General features: G+C 45.6%; 1 protein-coding gene across 3 annotated transcripts in view; it reads left to right on the top strand.

Moving 5' to 3' along the window:
- The window catches only part of FAT1 (FAT atypical cadherin 1), a 124,878-nt gene extending 100,568 nt beyond the window's left edge, over positions 1-24,310 (top strand). For 2 of the 3 annotated variants that reach the window (XM_037055228.1, XM_037055229.1), the window contains exons 14-28: positions 26-415; positions 1,899-2,113; positions 2,385-2,522; positions 5,194-5,337; positions 5,766-5,963; positions 6,336-7,137; positions 7,271-7,402; positions 10,265-10,422; positions 11,046-11,508; positions 12,947-13,100; positions 13,269-13,379; positions 14,842-15,479; positions 16,325-16,462; positions 21,873-21,908; positions 22,912-24,310. In XM_037055228.1, the coding sequence (XP_036911123.1) occupies positions 26-415; positions 1,899-2,113; positions 2,385-2,522; positions 5,194-5,337; positions 5,766-5,963; positions 6,336-7,137; positions 7,271-7,402; positions 10,265-10,422; positions 11,046-11,508; positions 12,947-13,100; positions 13,269-13,379; positions 14,842-15,479; positions 16,325-16,462; positions 21,873-21,908; positions 22,912-23,540 (4,346 nt within the window). In that variant the 3' untranslated portion in view covers positions 23,541-24,310. The remainder of the gene's footprint in view (positions 1-25; positions 416-1,898; positions 2,114-2,384; positions 2,523-5,193; positions 5,338-5,765; positions 5,964-6,335; positions 7,138-7,270; positions 7,403-10,264; positions 10,423-11,045; positions 11,509-12,946; positions 13,101-13,268; positions 13,380-14,841; positions 15,480-16,324; positions 16,463-21,872; positions 21,909-22,911) is intronic. The other variant, XM_037055227.1, reaches the window with a different exon arrangement.
- The last annotated feature ends 663 nt before the right edge of the window (positions 24,311-24,973 follow it).

The following is a 24,973-nucleotide window of genomic DNA, read 5'->3' as shown; positions in this document are numbered from 1 at the left end:
CTGACCGGGTGCCGTGCCTTGGCAGGGGTGAATCGGAAGATAACCTACTCTCTGTTGGACTCCGCTGACGGGCAGTTTTCCATCAACGAGTTGTCTGGAATTATCCAACTGGAGAAGGCTCTGGACAGAGAGCTGCAGGCAGCGTACACCCTTACTCTGAAGGCCGCAGACCAGGGTTTGCCGAGGAGGCTGACAGCGACCAGCACCGTTGTTGTGTCTGTGTTGGACATAAATGACAACCCACCCGTGTTTGAGTACCGTGAGTACAGTACCTCGGTGTCAGAGGACATTCTCATTGGAACAGAAGTCCTCCAGGTGTATGCGGCAAGTCGGGACATTGAGGCCAACGCCGAAATCACCTACTCCATAATCAGCGGGAATGAACACGGGAAGTTCAGCATCGATCCCAACACAGGTAACTTCCCACGTGAATGCGAGGACTCCCTTTATTCTGCTGAAAAGGGCAGATTGCCCAGCACTTGACCTGATACGAAGTGACTGATCACAGATTGTTAGTAGGTACTCCGAAAGATAAAACTCAAGTTTTGTTTGAGATGTCATTTTAAGTGGGATTTAAAGTTGTTTCTAAGACTTTAAACTGTAGTTCTACATAATAACATACATTTCTGGTGTATCTATTATAATAATAAGCAAATTAATCTTTAATTAAAAATTAAAGTATCACACTCTAGTGATTGGGAAAAGACATAAGATGCAGTGAATTATCAAAGATAAAGACTACAAGGTAAAGACTACAAGGTCATAGAGGACCGGCCTCTCAAAGTGGCTCCTTGTAATTCCCCATACGGAACTCATGGGAAGTCGCCTCCACCTCCTTATCTTAGTTTTTGTGGGAGTGTCTGATAATCCAGAAAGTTGACGGGGTTTTTTTTTTTTTTTTAACATTTTTTGTATTTATTTATCTTTAGAGGGGAAGGAGAGAGGGAGAGAAACATCAATGTATGGTTGCCTTTTGTGCTTCCCCTGCTGGGAGTTGGCCTACAGGGAACCCGCCTACAACCCAGGCATGTGCCCTGACTGGGAATCGAACCGTGATCGTCTGGTTCGCAGGCCCACGCTCAATCCACTGAGCTACACCAGCCAGGGCGAAAGTTGAAGTTTTTTATTATGCTAGTTATATATAACCGTTGAAGCACCCTGAGTGGCACTGACTGGGTGAGTGCCAGCGAGGTCAGAAGTCGTAGGAGCTTCGACTCTTGCTGCGTAAAGACCTCCGTGGTCTTGTTAGCCTGCGGCCTGACTAGCTATGAGTCCTAGAACTTTGTAAAACGTTGCTCTGTTCAAACTGTATTTAATCATGTGAAGCTATTTCACGTGAAGAGTAAGGGGGTGAGGGTGCCATTTGAAGATGTGTTTTTAACACATATCACTATGGACAATAAGGAGGTGAAAAGGGAAGATATGAAAGAGTTGGCAGATCAAAAAGGGATTTTTTTTTAATGATAGGATATAAATAGTTATTCTAGAGAGTCACAAAAAAGATGCATATTTCTGTAAAATAAAAAGGATGAGAAAAAAGGAAAGTGAAAGCCAAAGAGAAGCATTTTTATGTTTTTGTTTTATTAAATTAGAATGAAGTCTCTGATTTAAAAGAGATAATAAATATAGTCATTTCTATAGCAGAGGTGTTGATGGTATTAATAAGGAAAGCAATTTAAATGTCACAGAGAGTATCAGGAAAATAAGAGAAATAAGGATCAGGGATGGGCAACTTCATAATTTTTAGTTATTGAGTTAAAAAATTAGAAAATGTACATAAATGGGAAATAAATATTTGAAGTGACAATTCAATGGATATAAGCATGTCTATTTCAGTCACGGTGTCAGAAAGCGGTGGCATTATAAAGTGCTGGATGTAATTTTGATTTTCCATCCAGGGGTCATATTTCTCATTGAGAATCTGGATTATGAAAGCTCTCACGAGTATTACCTGACTGTGGAAGCCACAGATGGAGGCACACCTTCCTTAAGTGATGTCGCGACGGTGAACGTCAACGTGACAGACATCAACGACAACACCCCGGTGTTCAGCCAAGACCCCTACACGGCCGTGATCAGCGAAGATGCTGTGCTCCAGCAGCCCGTCATCACGGTGCGTGTCTGCTCCCCGCGGTCTGTGCCCCCTGGAACTCGGCCAGAGTGTCGTTGTGTCTGTTTGCTTTAGCACGATACATTTTTGTGTGTGTGGTGACCTTATTCGAAAATATTGTGGCGATATGGAAATGTCTTTCAGGAGGCCAATGACTGACTCCGCTGTAAGTAATTGCCTCGTTATAACAAGTAGCTGTGGATATCGGATATTTGCTTAATGACTTCTGTCCCTCCCTTAGCCGTCTCCTAAGCGAGAGTGTCGTGTTTTCTAGGTTATGGCGGATGACGCTGATGGACCTTTAAACAGCCACATCCACTATTCGATTATAGATGGCAATCAGGGAAGTCCATTCACCATTGACCCTGCCAGGGGAGAAGTGAAAGTGACCAAACTTCTGGACCGGGAAACAGTGAGTGAAGAAATTGTGGCTTCAGTTGTTTGCCAATCAGCAAATCAATAAATAGAAGTACCTTGTGTTTCTATCTGCCAGCGCAGTGGGAAGTAAAGCCAGCCTTGTTCTTCAGAACCTACCGGCAACATATAAATAGTTGAAAAGCAGTTACAGTATGAAAATGCAGTAAGACTATAAGAGACGTGCTTCATACTTACATGAAGTTTGGCTGATAAAATTTTATAGTCGGTGAGAAACTGCCGTTGGCTGCCGTGTGCTGAAGCCCTTCATGGAGCCAGAAGCCGGTGTTAAATGCTAGCAGATATTTGGGAAACCTCCGGTGCTGAGAGAAGGGACTCTCCTGGGAGGAACTGCAGGAACTGGAGCATGGAGAAAGGAAGCCGGGGGGTGTGTTTAAGTGATTTTGTTCAGTTGTATGGGAGCGCAGTAATCATACAAAGAAATGAGGGAGATGAGCTAGAAGGATGTTTTAGGAACAGATTGTGGACCGCATTCAAAACCAGGATGAGAAATTAGGACTGGAGGCTGCAGGCATGAGGGAGTTGCTGAATATTCATGAGCCCAGGTGTATCTTCACAGGAGACGTAATTTGAAGATGAATTGTACGGTAGGTCCAAGTGTTGTTTAGACTAGCGAGAGACCAGGGAGGCAGGAAGACCCGTGACAGTCCGCAGTGAGGGAGCAAGAGCCTGAAGGGGAAGGGAGCAGTGAGGAGTGAAAGGAGAAATGCAGATACTTTGCAAAGGAAGAATCAGAATCCTCAGAGCACGGGGAGGGCACTGCGTGGAAGGCGGTGCTGTGGGTGACTGTTTTCTCCAGTCTCGCTGTGGCTGGTGGTGCCATCCAAGAAGAGCAGGAAGGTCATGAGGGCATAAACTCAGCGTGGGGATAGGTGGTGGAATGTGGGTTTTTTTAAAAAGATTTTATTTATTTTTAGAGAAAGGGGAAGGGAGGGAGAAAGAGAGGGTGAAAAACATCAGTGTGTGGTTGCCTCTCATACACCCCCAACTGGGGACCTGCCCACAGCCCAGGCCTGTGCCCTGACTGGGAATCGAAGCAGCAACCCCTTGGTTTGAAGGCTGGCAGCTACACCAGCCAGGTCTGACTGTGGTTTTGATCACTGATTTTCTGAGGGAAATGGCGTATTTGAGTAAAATTATTCAGCCATTATCTGGAGATTTTTAGTCAAACTTGAAACTTGAAAGCTGGAAATACACATGGCGTGTGCCTCTGGAGGTGATTATGGTAGTGATCTGAAGTACTGAGATAAATGTGAGCAGATGAGGTGAGGCCAGTCAGGCTGAACAACCGTGTGTCCATCCATGCATTCCCCCACCCATTCCTCAATCCATCCACCCATCTATTCACCCAGTCACACCCCCCCCAACACACACACACACACTCATACTTAGAACTGCCTCTGAGAGGGGGAGGGGGGGAAGCCTTGGTTTGGGGAGGCTAGAAAGTCATCAGTGATGACACAGAACACAATTTCGGAGGAATAGTGGGTAAATCTGAGATTAGGGGCTTGGGTAGTGATGAGATCTCTCATTCAAGTCTTTAATTCCATTCCTGACCTGTTATTTTTTAATTTTACTACGTTTATGGGGATATAAAACAGAAAGTTACAAATGAACAAACAAGACAAATACATGAACAAAAAAATGATAGACACAGACAACAATATAGTGGTTCCCAAGGAAAAAAGGGACCAGGGAAGGTAGAAAGGGTAAATGGGGCCCAATCTCTGGTGACCTGTTATTTTTGAGTGGGGAGTCAACAAGAGTTTGGGAAGCACAACTGTGATGTTGTGCTCACATCACAGTTTAGGATTGCAGTACTGCTGGGCAGAACAAAATTGAGTGTTTTTCACTGAAGAATTTCTCAGATCCTGCAATAAACCAGTACTGTCCATCAGGAGGTAGCAGACGAGGTGGCCTGTAGCGCCTCCCAAGCTAGTTCCTCGTCAGAGTCCTCTGCTGTTTGAGGTACTGCAGGACTGATACTGTGCGGAACATACTCCAGGATGTGGGCAGCGTTCTGGCTTCTCCCGCCCCTCGTGCAAGAAGAGACGGCTTAACTGAGTGCAGCCCTGGAGAAGAAGCTGCCTTACCTGGCTCCATTTTTCTAAATAGGAGTCATGAAGTGATAATCTCTAAAGATGCAGACAGCTGCCTACAGTCCCAGTGTGAAGTTGGTGGGAGAGGTGTTGAAAGTCAGTAAGCACTCAAGTGTGGGGAGCAGCTTAAATGCTTGTCCCCTTGCGGCTGAGAGTAACGTCAGGGAAGGTCGCCTTTCTTGTTATTACGGCCTTTTAGCTAGGTCAATGTTCTTTTTCCTCATGATGTGAATTCTGTCTAAATTTTTGTTAGTAGAGCTGTAAAGTTTTCAGGTTGGAACCGAGTGAGTACAAATTTGAGAGGCATCAGAGAATCTGATCAACTCCTGGTGTCTTTTCTTGCTGAGCAAACACTGTCCATTTTGTGGCTCATCATTGGTGGCGTACTTGTGTAGGCGGGGGGGTTGCCCGCCTGCGTACTGGACACAGCAGATGACGGCAGGTGTTCAGACCTGCCCCTCTGGGTTGTCGGGAGTACATGTGTGACAAACCCTGCTGCTTGGCCTTGTGCAGAGGGACACGCCATCTCCTTGTCTTGTCTCTGAAAAGATTTCAGGTTACACGCTGACGGTGCAGGCGTCTGACAACGGCAGTCCACCCAGAGCCAACACGACCACGGTGAATATCGACGTGTCCGATGTCAATGACAACGCGCCAGTCTTCTCCAGGGAGAACTACAGTGTGATCATCCAGGTAACGCTGGGGTCCCCAGGGCGTGCTGAACACCGTCCTTTGGGGATGAGCTCTTTCACTGGCCTGTTACTCGTCTGAAATGTGTTTTAAAGTACTCTCACCACCTTGATTCTTACCATCTTCTGTCCCTGCTTTTCCTCCTTTCCCTTCTTGACTCTCCTCCTCCCTCCTGCTCCTCCTCCAAACACCCCTCCTTCCCATGCCCCTCCACTTCTTTATCCTTCCACCTTTCCCACCCCTTCCTCACCCCACGTAAGCCCCCTCCCTCTGCTCCCCCCCCCCCGTCACAGCCCCCTTCTTCCCTCTCTTCCTTTCAAATGGAGCAGCAACAGGTTTTGCTTTTTTCCTGTATTTTGCATTTTTCATGTATTGCAAATTGGGTTTTGTTGAAAGTTGTATTTCTTTTTGGGTTTCTTCATGCTGTGCAGGAGAATAAGCCCGTGGGTTTCAGTGTACTCCAGCTGGTGGTGACAGACAGGGACTCTTCGCATAACGGCCCCCCCTTCTTCTTTACTATCGAGAGTGGAAATGACGACAGCGCCTTTGAAGTTAACCAGCAAGGGGTCCTCCTGACGTCAGCCGCCATGGACAGGAAAGTGAAGGATCATTACTTACTGCGTGTTAAGGTATTGATGTCTTTCTTGCTTATTTCATTGTGGATTCATTAGAAGTGAGCAGTTTTGGTGGTTGTTGCCTTGTACGTAAACAGCTTACCCTTCATGAGGAAAGAAAATATGTGTAGAATTATTTTGTCTTTCTTGGGTTTTGCCCTACCTTCGTTTCTCTTCCACTGCACCTGTAGGGTTCATTGATTCATTTATCACGGAGCTAAATTTCAATATGAATTAGTGAAAAGGCTAGAAAGAAAATGCTTTAATGTGGAGAAATAACTACCTAATAATTGATCATTTTTAAGAACTTGAACAGTGTGAATACATTTTTAAAAAGTTGTTAACAGTGTCACATTGGTGATTTTTTTTTTTTGTCTTTTCTCCTAGGTGGCCGATAACGGAAAACCTCAGTTGTCATCTTTGACCTACGTTGACATCAGGGTCATTGAAGAGAGCATCTACCCTCCGGCCATCCTGCCCCTAGAGATTTTCATCACTGCTTTTGGAGAGGAATATTCGGGCGGCGTCATTGGGAAGATTCATGCAACAGACCAGGATGTGTACGACACTTTAACCTACAGTCTGGACCCCCAGATGGACAGCCTCTTCTCTGTTTCCAGCACAGGGGGCAAGCTGATCGCACACCGAAAGCTGGACCTGGGGCAGTACCTGCTCAATGTCAGCGTGACCGATGGGAAATTCACGACGGTGGCTGACATCACAGTGCATGTCCGACAGGTAACACAGGAGATGCTGAACCACACCATCGCCATCCGCTTTGCCAACCTCACGCCGGAAGAGTTTGTTGGGGACTATTGGCGCAACTTCCAGCGCGCACTACGCAACGTCTTGGGTGTGAGGAGGAGCGACATACAGGTGGTGAGCTTGCAGCCCGCTGAACCGCACCCCCACCTGGATGTCCTGCTTTTCGTGGAGAGATCGGGAAGTGCCCAGGCGTCAACAAGGCAGCTTCTGCACAAGATTAATGCTTCCGTGGCTGACATCGAGGAAATCATTGGTGTCAGGATATTGGATGTGTTCCAGAAGCTCTGCGGGGGACTAGACTGCCCGCGGAAATTCTGTGACGAAGCGGTGTCTGTGGATGAAAATGTGATGTCTACACACAGCACGGCCAGACTGAGTTTTGTGACCCCCCGCCACCGAAGGACCGCTGTGTGTCTCTGCAAAGGTAACACCGTGATGGTCTTTCGTGTGCAGTCTCTGAAGGCTACACGTTAAAGATGAGTCTCTTGAAATTTCTATTAATTAGCTCTCCTTCCTCTGCTCTTTATATATATATATATATTTTTTTTTTTTTAAAGAGGGAAAATGCCCACTTATCTATCATGGATGTGAAGACAGCCCGTGCCCTGAAGGGTCAGAGTGTGTTGCTGATCCCAGAGAGGAGAAATACACCTGTGTCTGTCCAGGTGGCAAGTTTGGTCAGTGCCCAGGTGAGAGTCGTGCTGAGGCACACTTTTGTTGGAAAAAAGTCACTTCCAGTGTTTTTTATCATTTTCTTCTCTAATGGAGTCGAAAAGCATGGTGACATTATGTTTATTGTAACATGTCACACATAGCGATGAGTCGTGCATAACAGTGGTACTTTTCCCTTCCTGTTGCACGATGACTCGCCCGAATTGTCAGCTCGAAGTGTTCCCTCTCTCATCAGGGCTCTTGTGCAAACATACGGACCTGTGTGTATAGATTTGATGGCCTTTTTCTCTGATGTCCTCTCTCTTTAAAAAAGCAACTACAGCCCTGGATGGTGTAGCTCAGTGGATTGAGCACGGGCCTGTAAACCACACAATCGGGGTTCGATTCCCAGTCAGGGCACATGCCTGGGTTGCAGGCCGGTTCCCGGTTCCCCATTCCCGGCAGGGGATGAATGAAAGGCAACCATACATTGATATTTCTCTCTCTCTCTCTCTCTCTCTCTTTCCCTTCCCCTCTAAGATAAATAAATAAAATCTTTAAAAAAAAAGCAACTACAAAGTCTTATCTCACAGTCCTCTACTGCTGTTTTTTCTGGTTTAACAGTGTGTAATGGGTGCCTTTGCAAGTTAATACATGTAAACCCAATTCTTTTTTGTAACTATGTAGTTTTCTAGCCTGGCTGTATCGTCATGAGCCAACATTTTCTTTGTGTGCAGAGGTTCTGGTTGTGGAAATGCTTCCTTCTGCTGAATCAAGAATCCTCGTGTTAGGAATCCCTACGTGCTGGGATACGTAGGGATATTTCCATTTCTAAAACTGAGACTTACTACGTCAAAGACTAACAACCCTTTAATTTGGAAGTAAACCATTGTGTTAGTTTCCCAAAAGGTTGTGCCGGTTCCTGTTTCTCCCAGTCACGGGTGAAGGTCTCATTCCCCAGGCTCTTGCCAGTACTGAAGGTTTTCAGTCGAAAAATAAATGCCCCCTTCTAATGGGCGTGGCGTGCTTACCTGACTATTGTTGCTTTGCACTTCCCTGGCTGCTTGTGGGAGTTACCTTCTCATCCCTTTGTTGCCTGTTAGTGTTTTTCCTTCAGAGACTGGCCTCCTCGTATTCTTTGCTTGATTGTGCGGGTTATTCTGTCTCTTATTTTCATGCGTGAGCTCTGGGTGTATTGCAGTGTTCTCATGTGCATTCTGCTGCCTGGATATTGATTTTTTTTAATTTTAATAATTATAGCTTCTCTGTGGCTAGTGACTCCCCCATACCCTCTTCTACCTCCACCCACTCCCCTTCTTCCACAGTCACCACACTGTTGTCCATGGCCATGAGTTCTTTCTCACTTTTTAAAAAATTTTTTGCTCGATCCCTCCACCCTGTTCCCGCAGAGCTATCAGCCTGCTGAGTCTGTCTCTGTTTTTCTTGTTAGTTCACTTTGTTCAATAGACTCCATATATGAGTGAGATTATATGGTAATTGCCTTTCTCTGACTGGCTTATTCAACTTAGCATAATGTTCTCCAGGCCCAACCCTGGGTAGATTTTTCTTTTTTATGGCCGAGTAGTATTCCACTACGTTAATGTACCATAGCTGTTTTACCCACTCATCTATTGATGGACACTTAGGCTACATCCAAGTCTTGGGTCTTGTAAATAATGCTGCAGTGAACATGGGGGTGTTTTGGGTTTCTTCAGATAAATTCCCAGAAGTGAAATCACTGGGTCAAAAGGCAGATCCATGTTTAATTGTTGGAGGTATCTCCATGCTCCCTTCCCGAGTGGCCGCACCAGCCTGCGTTCCCATCAGCACTGCATGAGGGTTCCCGTTTCTCCACGTCCTCACCAGCACTTTGGTTTGTTGACTTACTGAGGATGGCCATTCTGACAGGTGTGAGGCGATATCTCACTGTGGTTTTTATTTCTATTTCTCTGATGATCAGTGATACTGAACATCTTTTCCTGTCTGTTGGCCATCTGTATGTCCTCTTTGGAAAAGTGTCTTTTCGTGTCTTTTGCCCCTTTTTAATTACATTGTATATATCAATCTTTTGATCTGTTTAATAGCATATTTTTTCATTTTGAAATTTAATTTCCATTTTGGCAGTGGTGCATAATTTTACATAACAGTTTCCATCTCTGGAGATTGATATTCTTTTCATCATTTGGGAAGATCAGATTGTTTTATATCTTGTTTCAGAAAGTTTCCCAAACCATCTTAAGGGCATGTAAATATTTTCCTAAAGTGCCATGTAGTAATTTTACATTGAACATTTTTATAGTCAGCATTTTCACTGTCTTAGAATTTATTTCTTTGTGGTATAGTAGTCTAATTCTCTTCCAAAAGGAGAACAAGTTATGCTGTGCTGTTTATTAAGCAACTAGACATTTCCCATTGAATTGAATTTTATAATATTCTAACCAAAAANATTTTTTTCATTTTGAAATTTAATTTCCATTTTGGCAGTGGTGCATAATTTTACATAACAGTTTCCATCTCTGGAGATTGATATTCTTATCATCATTTGGGAAGATCAGATTGTTTTATATCTTGTTTCAGAAAGTTTCCCAAACCATCTTGAGGGCATGTGAATATTTTCCTAAAGTGCCATGTAGTAATTTTACATTGAACATTTTTATAGTCAGCATTTTCACTGTCTTAGAATTTATTTCTTTGTGGTATAGTAGTCTAATTCTCTTCCAAAAGGAGAACAAGTTATGCTGTGCTGTTTATTAAGCAACTAGACATTTCCCATTGAATTGAATTTTATAATATTCTAACCAAAAAAAAAACTTAGGTCGGTCTCTGAGGGGGATGAAATCGCACTTTAAAAAATGTGCTTAAGTTTGGTTCTGATTCATTTTTTCCTCTCTGACTCACAGGGAGCTCATCTGTAACATTTACTGGAAACAGCTTTGTGAAATATCGTCTGAAAGAAAATGAAAACAAATTAGAGATGAAACTGACCCTGAGGCTCCGAACGTACTCCGCTCACGCGGTTGTGATGTACGCTCGGGGGACCGACTACAGCATCCTAGAGGTGCGTGGCTGCGGACCTGGGAAGGGGGGCTTCAAAAATGTTAATCCCGCTTTAAGTTCAGATTGTCCATTTTTGAAAAAAATGAAGTACAAGGGTTGAATTCCTCATGTAACTAGTTCATGGACAGCAGTCCAGGTTTTGGACTGTGGGGCGGAAAGCTCTTTCTGCTGGGTAGAGATTCACTTCTGTTCCACACAGACATTTTCAGGCACGTGTGACAGTTACCACTTAAACTCTATGACACTGCATCTCATTAATTCTATAGAGACATCTGTGTAAGCTTGAAGTGGCCATTATTTCGCCTTTCTATTTTTTGAAGCATGATTAACTTTTGACTGTTGATATTACTTGATGCTGTTTGGGGTGGTTGTTCAGTTAACAATGATTAGTCACTTCCCGGTGCTCTTTGGGTGTGCAGTTGGCATTTCAGCCTTCTGTCCCCCGAGGCCCGTGATTGTCTATACAGTGAACAAATGAGTGTGCGGTCTGTAATACGCACGTGCAAGGCCTCACTAACTTTCTGCCTTCAGTTGCCAGCCATACCTCCCCTTCTGATTTTTGATCAGAGACCGTACTGGAAGATTCTACGAGACTAGCGTGAACCGTGACTCTTTCTGTCGTAGATCCTTAACGGAAGGCTACAGTACAAATTCGACTGTGGGAGTGGCCCTGGCATCGTGTCTGTGCAGAGCATTCAAGTCAATGACGGGCTGTGGCACGCGGTGTCTCTGGAAGTGAATGGCAACTACGCCAGACTGGTCCTGGACCAAGTCCACACCGCGTCAGGCACGGCCCCGGGCACTCTGAAAACCCTGAACCTGGACAGCCATATGTTCTTCGGTGGCCACGTCCGCCAGCAAGGCACAAGGCATGGGAGAAGCCCCCAAGTTGGAAATGGCTTCAGGGGTTGTATGGACTCCATTTATTTGAATGGGCAGGAGCTCCCTTTAAACACCAAACCGAGGAGCTATGCCCACATCGAAGAGTGGGCGGGGGTGTCTCCAGGGTGCTCACTGACGGGTGCGGAGGACTGCTCCAGTAACCCCTGCCAGAACGGAGGCGTCTGCAGTCCCTCACCTGCTGGAGGTAGGCCTCGTGACCTCATCATTTCGTAAGTGTTACGCGTGTGTGCACTGGAGAGGAAGTTCCCCTGGTGTTTCTGTCCTTCTTTTTGTTCACATCCTATGGTCAGATATTGTGCCCGTGTTGGAATTGAGTAGCGTGAGTTATAAACAGGAGAGCAGAGCGGAGCTTAGAGCTCCTCCCAGGAGCCGTCCGGTTCTGCACCGGTAGCCCTGGGCGGACCAGAGCTAATCCTCTTCCAAGCGCAGGTGTTGAACCCAGTGGGATTTGGAATCGGTACCCCGTAGTTCTCGTTGAGCGCCCCCTTTAACCCTGTGGCCCAGCACCGAGGAGCTGCTGGCCTCACTACCCATGGAAGGGAGTATTGATTTTCCAGGTGGCCTTAACCCCTCCTGAGGTGTCTCCACACCTGTGTCAAAGCCCTCGCATAGTGCAGGGCGCTCTGGCTTCTGCGTCCTGGACCTGCTTGTCCACTTACCAGTGATAGAATGGGGTTCTGAAATGACCGACGTCGTGCTTGGTGAATAGAGCTTTGTGTCTCGAATAGAGCGAAAATCAAAGTAACCCTCTAGTTAAGTGAGATTTTTAAAAGACTTGGTTTCCTGTTGTTGTCTATGCTCGCAGAGTAGGCCAGCTTACGCCCACAGCAGTACTCGGAACAAAAGTTCATTTCGTGCACATTACTTGTGCGAGGAGGCGGTCCTCATTGTGTCATCAGGGATGGCACCGAGGGAGGGGTTGTCTTGAAATCTCCGTCCCAGCAGCAGGAGAAAGGGAACACGGACACCACACAGTGGCGCCCAAACTGCCGCTTTGCTTTGGTCAGAGAAAATTCCAGGGTCATGGCCCGAGACAGAGGGGGCAGCTGGGAAGTGCCACCCTGTCTTCCAAAGACAGGCCTTTGCGAATGGGCTCCCCAGGACCACACCGTCCCAGTCTTCACACAGTGAAGAGTCCAACTTATTTTTTATTTTTGCTCCTTTATGCAAATTCAAAGATCACCTTTCTTAAAATGGTAGTTCATAGTTTTGAAAGTGCTTTTCCATGGATTATTATTATCTCATTTACTTCTTAATTAAAAGCTTGGGAGCTGCCAATAAATAGAGATGTTAAGCAGTAAGTGTTGCCATCCAGTGGTCAGTCAGATAAAGGACCACTTTTTCCCAGTTCTGCACGCAGGGCCCAGGGACCTCACATAAGTCATGATGAACGAAAGCTGATTAGGAGGTCTGTCTCGGGTTCTCCGTGTTCTGGTTACACCAGCAGTGGCTGGCTGGTGCAGACAACATTTAACCTCGAGGGAACGGGATGCTACCAGCTTTTACAGGTCTTAGGGAACGCAATCTTGACCTTGACTTAAAAGGAAAAACCGATTTCCTAATACTGCTCTTTTGAGTCATGGAGTGATGGGACTTTTTTTTGCTCTCTTTTGACGATTCAGGGTATCACTGCAGATGCAGTGCCTTATACTTAGGGACGTACTGTGAGGTGAGCGCCAACCCCTGTTCCTCCAACCCCTGCCTCTATGGTGGGACCTGCATCGTGGACAACGGAGACTTCGTCTGCCAGTGCAGAGGACTGTATACCGGTCAGAGGTGTGTATGTTTCTTTTTAAACTTTCACAAGTAACTGTAGTATTTAACATTTTTTAAAGGTCACTATATAGGTAAAGCCTGTGCATTCCTTTGTTAGCGTTTCCTGTTCTGCTGTATTTATTTGCAGTGGAAGTGTGAGGTTTATGCGTATTTTTTCCTGCCCCTCAGGTGCCAGCTCAGCCCGTACTGCAAGGATGAGCCCTGCAAAAACGGCGGGACGTGCTTCGACAGCCTCGACGGTGCCGTCTGTCAGTGCGATGCAGGCTTTCGCGGGGAAAGGTGACCGGCTCCTTTCATTTCTTTATTTCCACCTCTCTGTACCATCACACGGGTTAACTGATGCCAATCCTAATCTTCCTATTAGCTTCTGACACAGTGTATCTTTTTGATCTTCGCGGTTTAAAAAAGTTGAGCAGGTGAAGATAATGACGCTTGAAAAAACAGACCGTGCTTTCGGGATGTTATGTAGAAACACAGAGTGGGGGGGGCTTTTGCAGGAAGTCAGTGTCTGTGGAATGAGTGAGATGATCGTGTTTCTAAAACAGACCGCTGTGGTGTGCTTTGAGAGTGCGGACAATGGCATCTGTCCAGAATAGGCTGTAACTAACTCATACTCGGCATCTGGAAACCTTGTCCAGCTCTCCCGTTATCTTTGGTAAACCTTACCCTAATCCTAAGAGAGGATTTGTCTTTTCCAGGAGAGAAAAGTAAGGCTCAGCAGTGCCTTCTGTACGTACCTGGAGAGAGGTGGCGTTGGTTCCAGATGCCAGCTCACCTTAGGCTTTTTACCCGTTCGGTTTAAAAAACTCCCCAATGAATGTCCTTCATGAGTGCCTGGCGCTGGGCACTGCATGGTCCGTGACTGTCAGTCGTGTCAGGAAGCTGGGAATGGGACCGCCGGCAGATGTTCCCCTGTGGCTGTGCACTAGTCATGGTTATAGTCTCGAATTTTCCCACCAGTCACATGGTCTTCGTTCATAAGTCGACTTTCCTTATTCTAATCCATTAATACTTACTATGATGGACAAAACTGTCTCAGTCATCAGAATTGTAATGCCAGGTCAATATGGGCGGGGGGGTGGTAAGTAGAACACTCATTAAAGGAGGGGGGGGTGAGAAGTGTCTGATGGATCTGCAGGGGCACAAAAATGCCCGTTTGGGAAGGCAGAGGGGAGGGGCCTTGCATGGGAAGCATTCTGGGAGGGTGAGGGGCTACGGGATGTTTTCAACAGGGAGAAGAAGTACTTTAAAATGGAAAACGGTTTTTTAGCCATTCACGTGTTTTATGTAACTGTCATAATCCCCAGTAGGGAGATTTTCATAGAAATTTAATCTGGCCTCTTAGAACAGTTTACAGCATGCCCTTTATCAAAACGTGCCTTATAAATGTCAGGATCAGAATTAGAAATAAACAGGTATGTGAGCAATGCATCTGACTTAGTAATCTGTTCAGTAACTTTTTCTAGGGGAAAATGGCCATTACATTTATTGGCTTGACCTCATGTTTATCTCCCAAACGTACATTCAAAATACGGGAACAGATGAGTAATCACCCCATGAAAGGTTTCTCGTTGTAGCCACCGTTGGCGATAGTGTGGTTCTGGTTGTTACCTATTAGACTTCGTTTGAAATCTGTTACTCAGAAGAGGTTGGGTTAGTCTTTGTCTGAGGGCAGTGACGGGCCTGACGCAGTCTGGCTTCCATCGCAAGGGGCTGCCCTCATTCTCCGCTCTCCGGGCAGGTGTCAGAGTGACGTGGACGAATGTGCCGGGAGCCCCTGCCGGAACGGGGCCCTCTGTGAGAACACGCACGGCTCCTACCACTGCAACTGCAGCCATGAGTACCGAGGGCGGCACTGCGAGGACGCGGCTCCCAACCAGTACGTGTCGACTCCGTGGAACATCGGGCTGGCCGAAGGCATCGGCATCGTCGTCTTCGTCATCGGGATCTTCCTGCTGGTGGTGGTGTTTGTGCTCTGCCGCAAGATGGTCAGCCGGAGGAAGAAACAGAAACACCAGGCCGACCCCGGAGACAAGCACGTGGGACCAACCACAGCGTTCATGCAGAGGCCGTACTTCGACGCGAAACTAAACAAAAACATTTACTCAGACATCCCGCCCCAGGTGCCTGTGCGCCCCATCTCCTACACGCCAAGCATTCCAAGTGACTCCAGGAACAACCTGGACCGAAATTCCTTCGAGGGGTCTGCGATCCCAGAGCACCCTGAGTTCAGCACCTTCAACCCCGAGTCCGTGCACGGGCACCGGAAAGCCGTGGCTGTCTGCAGCGTCGCCCCAAACCTGCCACCGCCGCCACCTTCCAACTCGCCTTCCGACAGCGACTCGATCCAGAAGCCCAGCTGGGACTTCGACTATGACAGTAAGAGCCCCTTTCCCATCTCAGAGTGTCACCGAAAGGGACAGTGAGACTCCCAAGTTCTGCCAGCCCCTCTGGTGGTTGGGGTCCAAATGTGGAGTCTTTGTTAGTGACAGATACGCTGGAGAGGCCCTGGGTGATTTGAAAACCTTTTCCAGTGCCGTCAACCCTGGCTGAGCATCGTGGCCATAATACTGTTTTAATTAAGGAATTGAATCTGTTCATATTCTGATGAATCTGGCAAGATGATTTCCCTTTTTTTGTGGTAATTGACATGGGTTCCCAATTACAATTTGGGGAGGGAGTCTTTTTACGATTAAAACAATTAGGAGGGCATTTGTATGATAGCATTTAAAAAAACATGGCTAAAAGAAGTGACAGTACAGGGTAGGCGAAAGTAGGTTTTCAGTTTGTATGAAAGAACACATGCAGGTTATGATTATTAAATAGCTTCATTAACTCACAAGAATGTCACTCACAGCTGTAAACCTGATTGTACTCACTCTGTATTTATGTTAGTGGCCTAATGTATGTTTGAGGCTTTTAAAAAAGCTCTACGTAGCATTTTAAGACAAAATTTTATTTCCCCATATTGTCCAATGACCTCCATGGGTAGGTTTATTGAGAATTTCTATTCTGTGAATAAGCAAGAATGTTATAGGCATTTTCATTTGGATTTGGGGGGGGGGTGTTTTATTTTTCAAATGTTTCCCTTTCTTTTAATTGTTATGTTATTAAGTAAATCTCAGACGGTCTTGGTGACCTTTGCCTGGGGTCAGCACACAGCAGTGAAGGGACACCCAGGCCGTGCCCTCATGGGGCTTCCTGTCCTCCTTTCTTCCTTGTAGCAAAAGTGGTGGATCTCGATCCCTGTCTCTCCAAGAAACCTCTGGAGGAGAAGCCCTCGCAGCCGTACAGTGCCCGGGAGAGCCTGTCGGAGGTGCAGTCCCTCAGCTCCTTTCAGTCCGAGTCCTGCGATGACAATGGTGAGTGAGCGGGAGTGGGAGCGGGAGCCGCTGCGGTCGTGCTGCTTGTGCGTAAGGCTGGTCACGTGATGTTCTATTGGCGTGCGTACACTGTAGTCGTGCACCCAACGCCCTCGTTGCGTCTCGGAGTGTTCCCACGTGTCACTTTGGACCACGGTTAAGCAATACCTTATACGTACTTGCATGAACATCTGCTGGGGAAAATATTTAAACTGTGTGTAATGGATTGATCCTTGAACGGTAGCAACTTACCAGTGATAGGGAAGAAAATGTAAGCACGTGAAAGGTCATTTTTTACCTTGTTGGCCAGCTTTGTATTGGCTTTTTTTCCACAGTGGAAAACGTTAAAAGTTCTGTGGGTTTAAAAAACCCCTAATAACAGCTTTCTTGAGCATGCAGCACTCATCCCCTCACTCCTGCCCTCTGACACATCCCTCAGAGGAGACGAGATCGTGTGCAGCGTTAACTTCCATAGCACCTCCAGTATTACAAGGTTTTATTTGTCTCTTCCCGACTCCCTGCGGCCCCAGCTCCCATTTGGATCAGAGCGTACTGACTGAGAGCGCAGTTTAAGAGATTGCTAGTAAGTTTGCTTATCTTTCTAATGAAGCAAGTTTGACGGTGGGATCTGCGATGCCGGTTACATGTGTCTGATTTCCCCAGGGTGTGTGGCGTTGATAACCAGCTTTGCCATAAAGGCATGGGCCACCCAAGGAAACTGTCAGTGTTCATGAACACAGTAAAGTGAGTTTTTAGAGGACATTTTCAGATCTCAGAATTGGTAGCACTGTGATTTTTCTCTGCATAAAAATGTAATGTGTTTAAACATTTCTAATATTTTATTGGTAAAAGGAAATAACCCATCAGTATTTATTTGTTTCTAAATCTGGAGTAATGTAGCCCATACCATACTGCAAACCTAACTCTTCCAAACTAAAGATGGCTATAAGTGTGATTTCAAACATGTTATATATGATATCAAAGTGTACCTGTGTTTATTATTTAATGATACACTATATGAGAATAACTTTGACAATAGAATAGAATTATTTTTTGATTAGGTTTAATTCTAAAATGTTATAGTTGCCAGTTGATGTAGTTATTTATATCTTGATTCCCTAAATGTTCTTTACAAATACACTTCAGAATTTTTTGTGTTTTCTAATTCTTTTCTTTGGAACATCATTCTTTTTAAAACTCCTAAATAATATTAATACATTATGGCCAAATTAGTTATAAATATTAATTGCCAGATACTACAACATGAGAGGGGACAAGATAGGTCCAGGAGATGGTATTTTAATCTTTATCCTAATTTTTATCATTATCAATGGTAAGTTTAAGTCTGCCTTAAGAGTCTGCACTTAAATTATATTCTTGGTTTTCGAAGGCTGTGCCACAGATCACCACCAACATGGTGGCTGAAAGCAAGGCGTGTGCATTCTCTACAGGTCTGAGGGTCGGAAACCTAATGTTTGCCTTAGTAGGCCCAGGTGGCGGGGCCAGCAGGGCTCTTCCCCTTCCAGAGGGATCCGGGCTTTGGCCTGTTTCTCATTCCAGGTTCTTGAGGCTGCCCACGCTCTTGGCTCACGGCTTCTCCCGCCGCCTTTCCAAGGCAGCAACGCAACTATCTTGCCTCTCATTGGTCATCCTTCTGTAGTCACCTCTCCCTCCAAGCCCAGCCGAGAAAGGTCCTCCCCTTTGGGGGACCTTTGGGATTACACTGGGCCCACACATATCATTCAGGAAATCTCCCCATCTCAAGGTCTTTCATGGAACCGATCCAGCAGAGCCCGTTCTGCCGAGGATGGTAACACTGGTTCCTGGTTCCCAGAGTCAGGATGTGGCCATCTCTGAGAACCTCCCTTCTGCCTCCCACAGGCGCGCTTACTTACCTTGGCGTAAGTGCTCGGAAACAATGTGATGTACGGACAGGGAGGGAATTGACGCCAGAGACACCAGGCAGACAGTCTGCATTTTTCTGCTGGTGTGCTAGCTTCCCAGCTGTGAGCTTGTCCACAAGAAGAGAATTGGGCAGGAAGTACATCAAACAGAGACAAAGCCCTCTGTCTCATCCCGCCTCCCCTCTCCCTGCTTTTTATTTATGGCATATTTTTATGTAGTTTTTTAAATTTCTTTTTCCTGGAACGACATATGAGTTCATTAAATGGAGCCTGAAAATTGTCTTAGCAAGTGTTTTACTCTTCAACTGTGAAGTCTTTGCCCGCAAGGATTGTTCGGTTATGAATTGATCTGTAATTGTAATCGTGAAAAAAACTATAGCTAAAATGTTTCCTAAATTAGCCCTGACTTGTGTGGCTCAGTGGATTGAGTGCTGGTCTGCAAACCAAAGTGTCGCCAGTTCTGTTCCCAGTCAAGGCACATGTCTTGGTTGTGGGCCAGGTCCCCAGTAGGGGGCGTGCAAGAGGCAACCACACATTGATGTTTCTGTCCCGCTCTCCCTCCCTTTCCCCTTTCTAAGAATAAATTTAAAATCTTTTTTAAAAAAGTTTTTAAAAGTTTCCTAAATTACAGTGTAATATGGTAACTGTATTCCTTTAATAATAAAAACTATGAAAATTAAGATAAATAATAGTATATAACTTCATTAGAAAAGACTAACAGAAAGAGTGCAGGAGTCATGCATAATTGCATTATGTACAATAGTTATGTTAAAGTATTTGCTTTACATTTTAAAATTAGGAGGTAAAGCTTATGTAAAGGAATCCTATTGAATATACTGTATTCTAATGAAGGTTCTCCTAATTTATTCCCTTTGCCCCTTTTCACAAGCTTCCATAGTGACTGTAATCCACCTTGTCAACCCCGTAGTTGGCACGGTGACTGACGAAGGTATAGTCGGAATGCGTGTGCTTGTGTCTGTGTGGCAGTGGCCATCGCTAGAGCCGTGTGCATTTGTCTCTGGTAGTGTTATTAGTAATCTCTTGTGGGCGTGGGGGGCTGAGTACTTTTATTTTGTGCAGGTGTGTGTGTTCACCCTCCAGATCCATCACAAAAATACTTTTGTCTGTGTTGTGTCTTTTTGTCACCTTTCGTCATTCGTGGTGAATTTCCGCAGTGTCAGAGGTAACCGAGCTTGCCTTTGTGTGGTTCAGTGTTAAGAAACTTAGAAGTCATTCTGATTACCTGAAATAACTTTTAGTCTAAAAAACTCCTGTTCATCTGAATAGGAATAAGACTGAGTAACCCCCAGCTTCTGTAATTTCCCATAGTCGACTCTTCGCTTTTGGATTTTCCCCACATACGACCAAGAAAGAGGGTTGAACATGGCAGAAGCCAGCTGTCATATATCTGTCCAAAATTATAAGAAGGGGCATTGGCCACCCCCCTTAAAGTTATTTGAAGTTAAATTAGCCCTTTCTTACTGTACTGAAGTTGGAGTAGTCACGTGCGAATTGCACAGCCTGTAGCAGAGGTGGCAACCACAAGGCCCTCCGCCTTGTTTCTACCCAGTGGTAGTGCCAACCTCTAGCTTAACTGTTCAGGGTAAGTTACAATTTAGACAGTCCTGAAATTACATTCGGCCCTTTGAAGGCAACCTCCAGGCTGATGTGGCCCCTGGTAAAAATGAGTTTGACACCCTGGCCTATAGTGTTTCAACAGTGAGTCAGATGGTCTGGAGGGCTTGGTACAAGCCACCCTGGTGGCTGGGACTCAGCACCAGAGTTTCTGATTGAGTAGGTCTGGAGCGGGCCTGAGAATGTGCATTTCTGACACGTTCCCTGTTAATTCTGACATTGCCGGTCCAGGGGTCATACTTTGAGCACCCGCAGCATCAACCACCGAGAGTACACAAAGTGCACAGGACCCATCCTGCCAGAACACACTTGTTTTCAGGATTGAGGCGAGAGAAAGGGCAGTTTTGTGCCAAATTTGACAGCGTAGGGCAGGCGTGAGGGTTCAGTGTTGCTGGTCAGTTACTGACTAGGCTTTCGATTCCTCTCCTGAGAAACGCCGGGTTTTTCTCTGGTAGATCAGAAAGTAATCTGGATTTCGCCCTAGTGAATTTGAGTTTTAACGTGATGAGATTCCACTATTTTTAATATTAACAGAGTTTGAAGAAGCAGAATTGAAACAGTTCTTGCGGTGCGACCCTCTTTATTGAAAAGCATGGTTTGGCACATTTAGAAATATAAATTGAATGTAAAATTGAAAGCTAGCTTGAATGTGAAGAATTACTGAGAGCCTATTTATTAACAAAGGTTGTCAATCCTCTTTAAAAAAGGATTGCTGCATTTCTAGTAGAAAAAGTATATAGGTGCACGTCAAAAATTATATAGATACACGTTAACTGAATAGTGGCTTGTTTATTCTTTAGAAACCACCTGTGTTTTCAGTTTCTGATTTAAATTTCTGGAAGTAAACCATCAGCCAGATCTTATTTGTTCCAAATTACTTTATTATGTGGGGTTTTAAGAACATTCTGGAAGGCATAGAAAGCATTTAGAAAATCACTCAGGTAGCCATCCTTCTGCGGTGATTGCGGTTCTCCCAATAATGAGAATCATGGCGATAGCCAACAGTGAGAGCTTGACCTGCATTATTTTACCCGATCCTCATAAGAACTCTAAAGGATTTCCACCCTCATTTCAAAGATAAGAGCCTGAAGCTTCGCCCGGGTAAGCAGCCTGCCCTGGGCCAGTGATCTGTAACCGCCTTCCCTCGGGCTGGGGTTCCACATATAAGAAGACAGCAGGCAGAGGGGGGGTGTAATTCCAGCTTCGGGTGGCACGAGCAACAGTGTAGCTTGTGGTCCCTTCAAGGAAAGGTGAACAGTATAAATAACTGGTACTCAAAGTTGGGGGGAGGGGGTTGGAGAGGGTTACTTTAAGTTACTTACAAGTAGCTAAGTTCTTGATTGTCTCTGAGTTTAATGTCCACCTGAAGGCTGTAATATTTTTGTGAGGTATGTATTCTGTAGCTTTAGACGTATTTGGATTATCACCTAAGTAATGCAGGGCTCCCTGGTATTAGACAAGAAGAATGTTTCATGGTATTGCTCAGTAACATGCAGGTGTAATTTAAATTTCTCAATCGGTTTACATTGTATTAGAGCCTATGTATTTTATTTTAATTATTCCTAACAAAATTCTGTGTTTTCACGTTTAGATGGCCAGAAACAAGGAAAAGACAGTAAAATAATGCTTGTGTTTTCCGGCGACACCGCCGGTTCATCCTCAGTTCTCCATTCTCATATCCCATCATATTTGTGCTGCACAAATTTCTCAGCCATCCGGAATTTTCGTAGCTAATGGCTTAAAGGCATGGTACATGGCTGGCGGGGCCTCCGTAGACAGTTCACCCTGTATTATGTACTTATCGTTATTGCCTCTTCAGCCGTCTTTCTGTTTTAATTATGAATGTTTTCTTTTCTCTCTGCCACCAAAAGAGTCTTTGGCTGCTCCCGACCTCAGCAAATCAAGAGGTGACTTATGCATGCCAGTTGTTCATTGATACTCACTAAAACCCGGGAAAGATCTGACCCCAGGGCTGCCTCACCTCACGCATTCGCTCCGTAGATGCTGCAGTAACCAAGCTCCGCTCAGTTTGTGCCCTGCATTCTTGCACACGGTTGCCGTGCCTTCCTTCATCTGTCAGGGGCTTGCAGAATCCCCCAGGGAGAAGGAAACCGCTCCCCACATTGGGGTAGCTTTGTAAAAAAAAAATTTATACTTTTATATCATCTAAAATGATCTGTAGACTTTGTTAAAGTAACAAGACGTGATTCATGTAGTCTATCCAAAATGTGATGTTTCGGTGTTTGATTGCATTTTGCTTGATTTGGAAGCATGCTTTGATGTACACCTGTGTTAATACAGTTTGTTGTTTTTGGGGGGCTGATGAAAAATAGTATAATTTTCAATATTAAGCTTATTGCATTATTGTTATTATATAGGAAATTTTAATTTTTGCATGTTAAAGATTACTCTTTTAAAGAGTTGCGTTCATGAGTGCTTTTAGCGACATGTAGTTAGTGGCGATCAAGTGACATTTGAGGTTTTACTACACGGAGACTTCTTTATGAAAGGACAGAACGTCTTTCTCTGATGTCCCGGGACTGAGCTGATTCTCTTCCCGGAGTGCAGTAGGCGCTGCATCACAGAAGGAAAGCCCAGCGATCGGACTCGTTTGTAGAAAAGTACATGTGTTCCACGCTAGCGCACTGCTTCTGTGAAAACCGTTTCCTTGAATGCTAGGCACTTCCGTAGAACCGCAAGCCCACATTTTATCCGGCGAGCCTAGTTCACCGAGGTTCTCCAAATCGGGCAAGAGTCGGGGGGGTGTCTGCAAGGCAAAGGCCAGGGCTTTCCAAATGCTCAGCCTCTCTGTGTGCGAGGCCTGTGCACTGAGCTCTCTCCCCCGGGGGTGCAGAGACCTGGAATGAAATGCTGAAACCTGTCGTTTTCTCCCCCCCCCCACCCCCCCAGGCTACCACTGGGACACATCGGACTGGATGCCGAGCGTTCCCCTGCCAGACATTCAGGAGTTCCCCAATTACGAGGTTATCGACGAGCAGACGCCCCTGTACTCCGCAGACCCCCATTCCATCGACACAGACTATTACCCTGGGGGTTATGACATTGAAAGCGATTTCCCGCCCCCGCCAGAGGACTTCCCTGCGCCCGACGAACTGCCACCGTTGCCGCCCGAGTTCAGTGACCATTTCGAGTCAATACACCCTCCCAGAGACATGCCCACGGCGGGCAGCTTGGGTTCTTCCTCCCGAACCCGGCAGCGGTTTAACTTGAACCAGTATCTGCCCAATTTCTACCCCGTCGACGTGTGCGAAGCTCAGAAGGCAGGCCCCGGCGAGAGCGCCCCGTGCAGAGAACCCTACACCCCCTTCCCGCCTGCCTACCCGCGGCTCTGCGAGGCGCCGGGCGGGGAGAGCGTGCCCTTGACCGTGTACGCCTGCACCGCGTCCTGCTCCGACGTGTCCGCCTGCTGCGACGTGGAGTCCGAGGCCCTGATGAGTGACTACGAGAGCGGGGACGACGGCCACTTCGAGGAGGTGGCGATCCCCCCACTCGATTCGCAGCAGCACACGGAAGTCTGATGCGCCCCCTGCCCCCGAAGTGCCTGGACTTAGCGAACCTAGAGACGAGGGAGAGGACCCGCGCGTCCTGGGCACCGCCCCCGCGCGTCCCGGCGCGCCAGCCATTTCCAGGGTCCCGACCCACTGTCCTGGGAGGAGGTGTCCGCTGGCTGTGCCATTTCTGAACAGGTTTTTGTATTTACGTTTGTCCGTGTTAAAAGAATGGAACGCAAATCAGTCCTACCATCTTGTTAGCATGACTCATGTATTTATATAGATTTGATTATTTTAAATTTCCTGTTCCTTTTTTTGTAAATGTTATGTACAGATTTGATTTTTCATAGTTTTAACTATGTTTTCCTGATATTTTGTGGGTTTCTCTTTCTTTCTTTCTTTTTTTTTTTTTTTACTGAATTTGGGTGGTGTTAGAGTCATTACCTAGCACCTTGATCTTTTAATATAACCAGGGTTTCACTATATGTCCTTTTCCACTGAAGTTTGACATTTCATTCATACAATGCAATGTAGTCATTCATTTCTAGTTGTACATAAGATGAGCAGAGATCTGATCCATGACATGTCTTAAATGGGTTGCTGTATTTTAGAACTACAAACATTTTTCATTATTGGAAAGTGTAATGGGGACCTTCTGCACACCGGTTTAGAACCCAGACCATCACGACACAGTTTTTATAGTGTCTGTATATTTGTGATGCAACGGTCTTGTAAAGGTTTTTACTGAGAACTACCATTAGCCAGTCTTTCTTACTGACAATAAATTATTAATAAAATATTGTAGCTTTATTGCCTATTTTCCTTTCATTTATAGTCCTGTTCAGGATTTAATGAATTGAGAAGGATGGATGGATGGATGGCTGGTGGGTGGATGGTGGATGGAAGGAAGGATGGATGGTGGATGGAAGGAAGGATGGATGTAGACACAGCTTTGTGTGGCTTTAAAGTGAAGTCTCTTCCCAGTTGCCAGAACCAGGCGATGCTTACAGGTGTAGCCACTGGGTTGCAGGAATGTGGCTATGGGACACTGCTCAGAATTCTAGGTGGAGAGGTAAACAGTGCTCTTATATAATAAACCTATTTTAAAACCTTAGGAAAATTTTGACATACACATTTTTATGTTGTTTACTATTTACTAGCCAAAATTGAATGTTTTTATGGTTTTCACCTATGATTCGTATCAAAAACAACGTCTTTGTGAAGCATCTTATCTGTGGTCAAGGAACTCATTTGATTGTATTTTATATTATGTAATGTGGAGTCCAGAAGCTATTTTCCGTGGGTATTTATACAGTCAAATCCGTTCATCCATCTGACAAATGTTTTTTCAGTATCTACTGTGTGCCAGCCACTTGGATATGAATTACAAAGAATCAAGTATTCTTAGACCTTCGGAAAAATGCAAATGCCGCCTTTGTTTTATCAAATTGTGTGTGTGT

Source organism: Sturnira hondurensis, unplaced genomic scaffold, assembly GCF_014824575.4.
Source record: "Sturnira hondurensis isolate 20B ecotype Veracruz unplaced genomic scaffold, ASM1482457v3 Scaffold0008640, whole genome shotgun sequence".
In the NCBI taxonomy this organism is placed as follows: Eukaryota; Metazoa; Chordata; class Mammalia; order Chiroptera; family Phyllostomidae; genus Sturnira; species Sturnira hondurensis.
The sequence above is the reverse complement of the archived record's forward strand: the minus strand, read 5'-3'. Positions and strand labels throughout refer to the sequence as shown.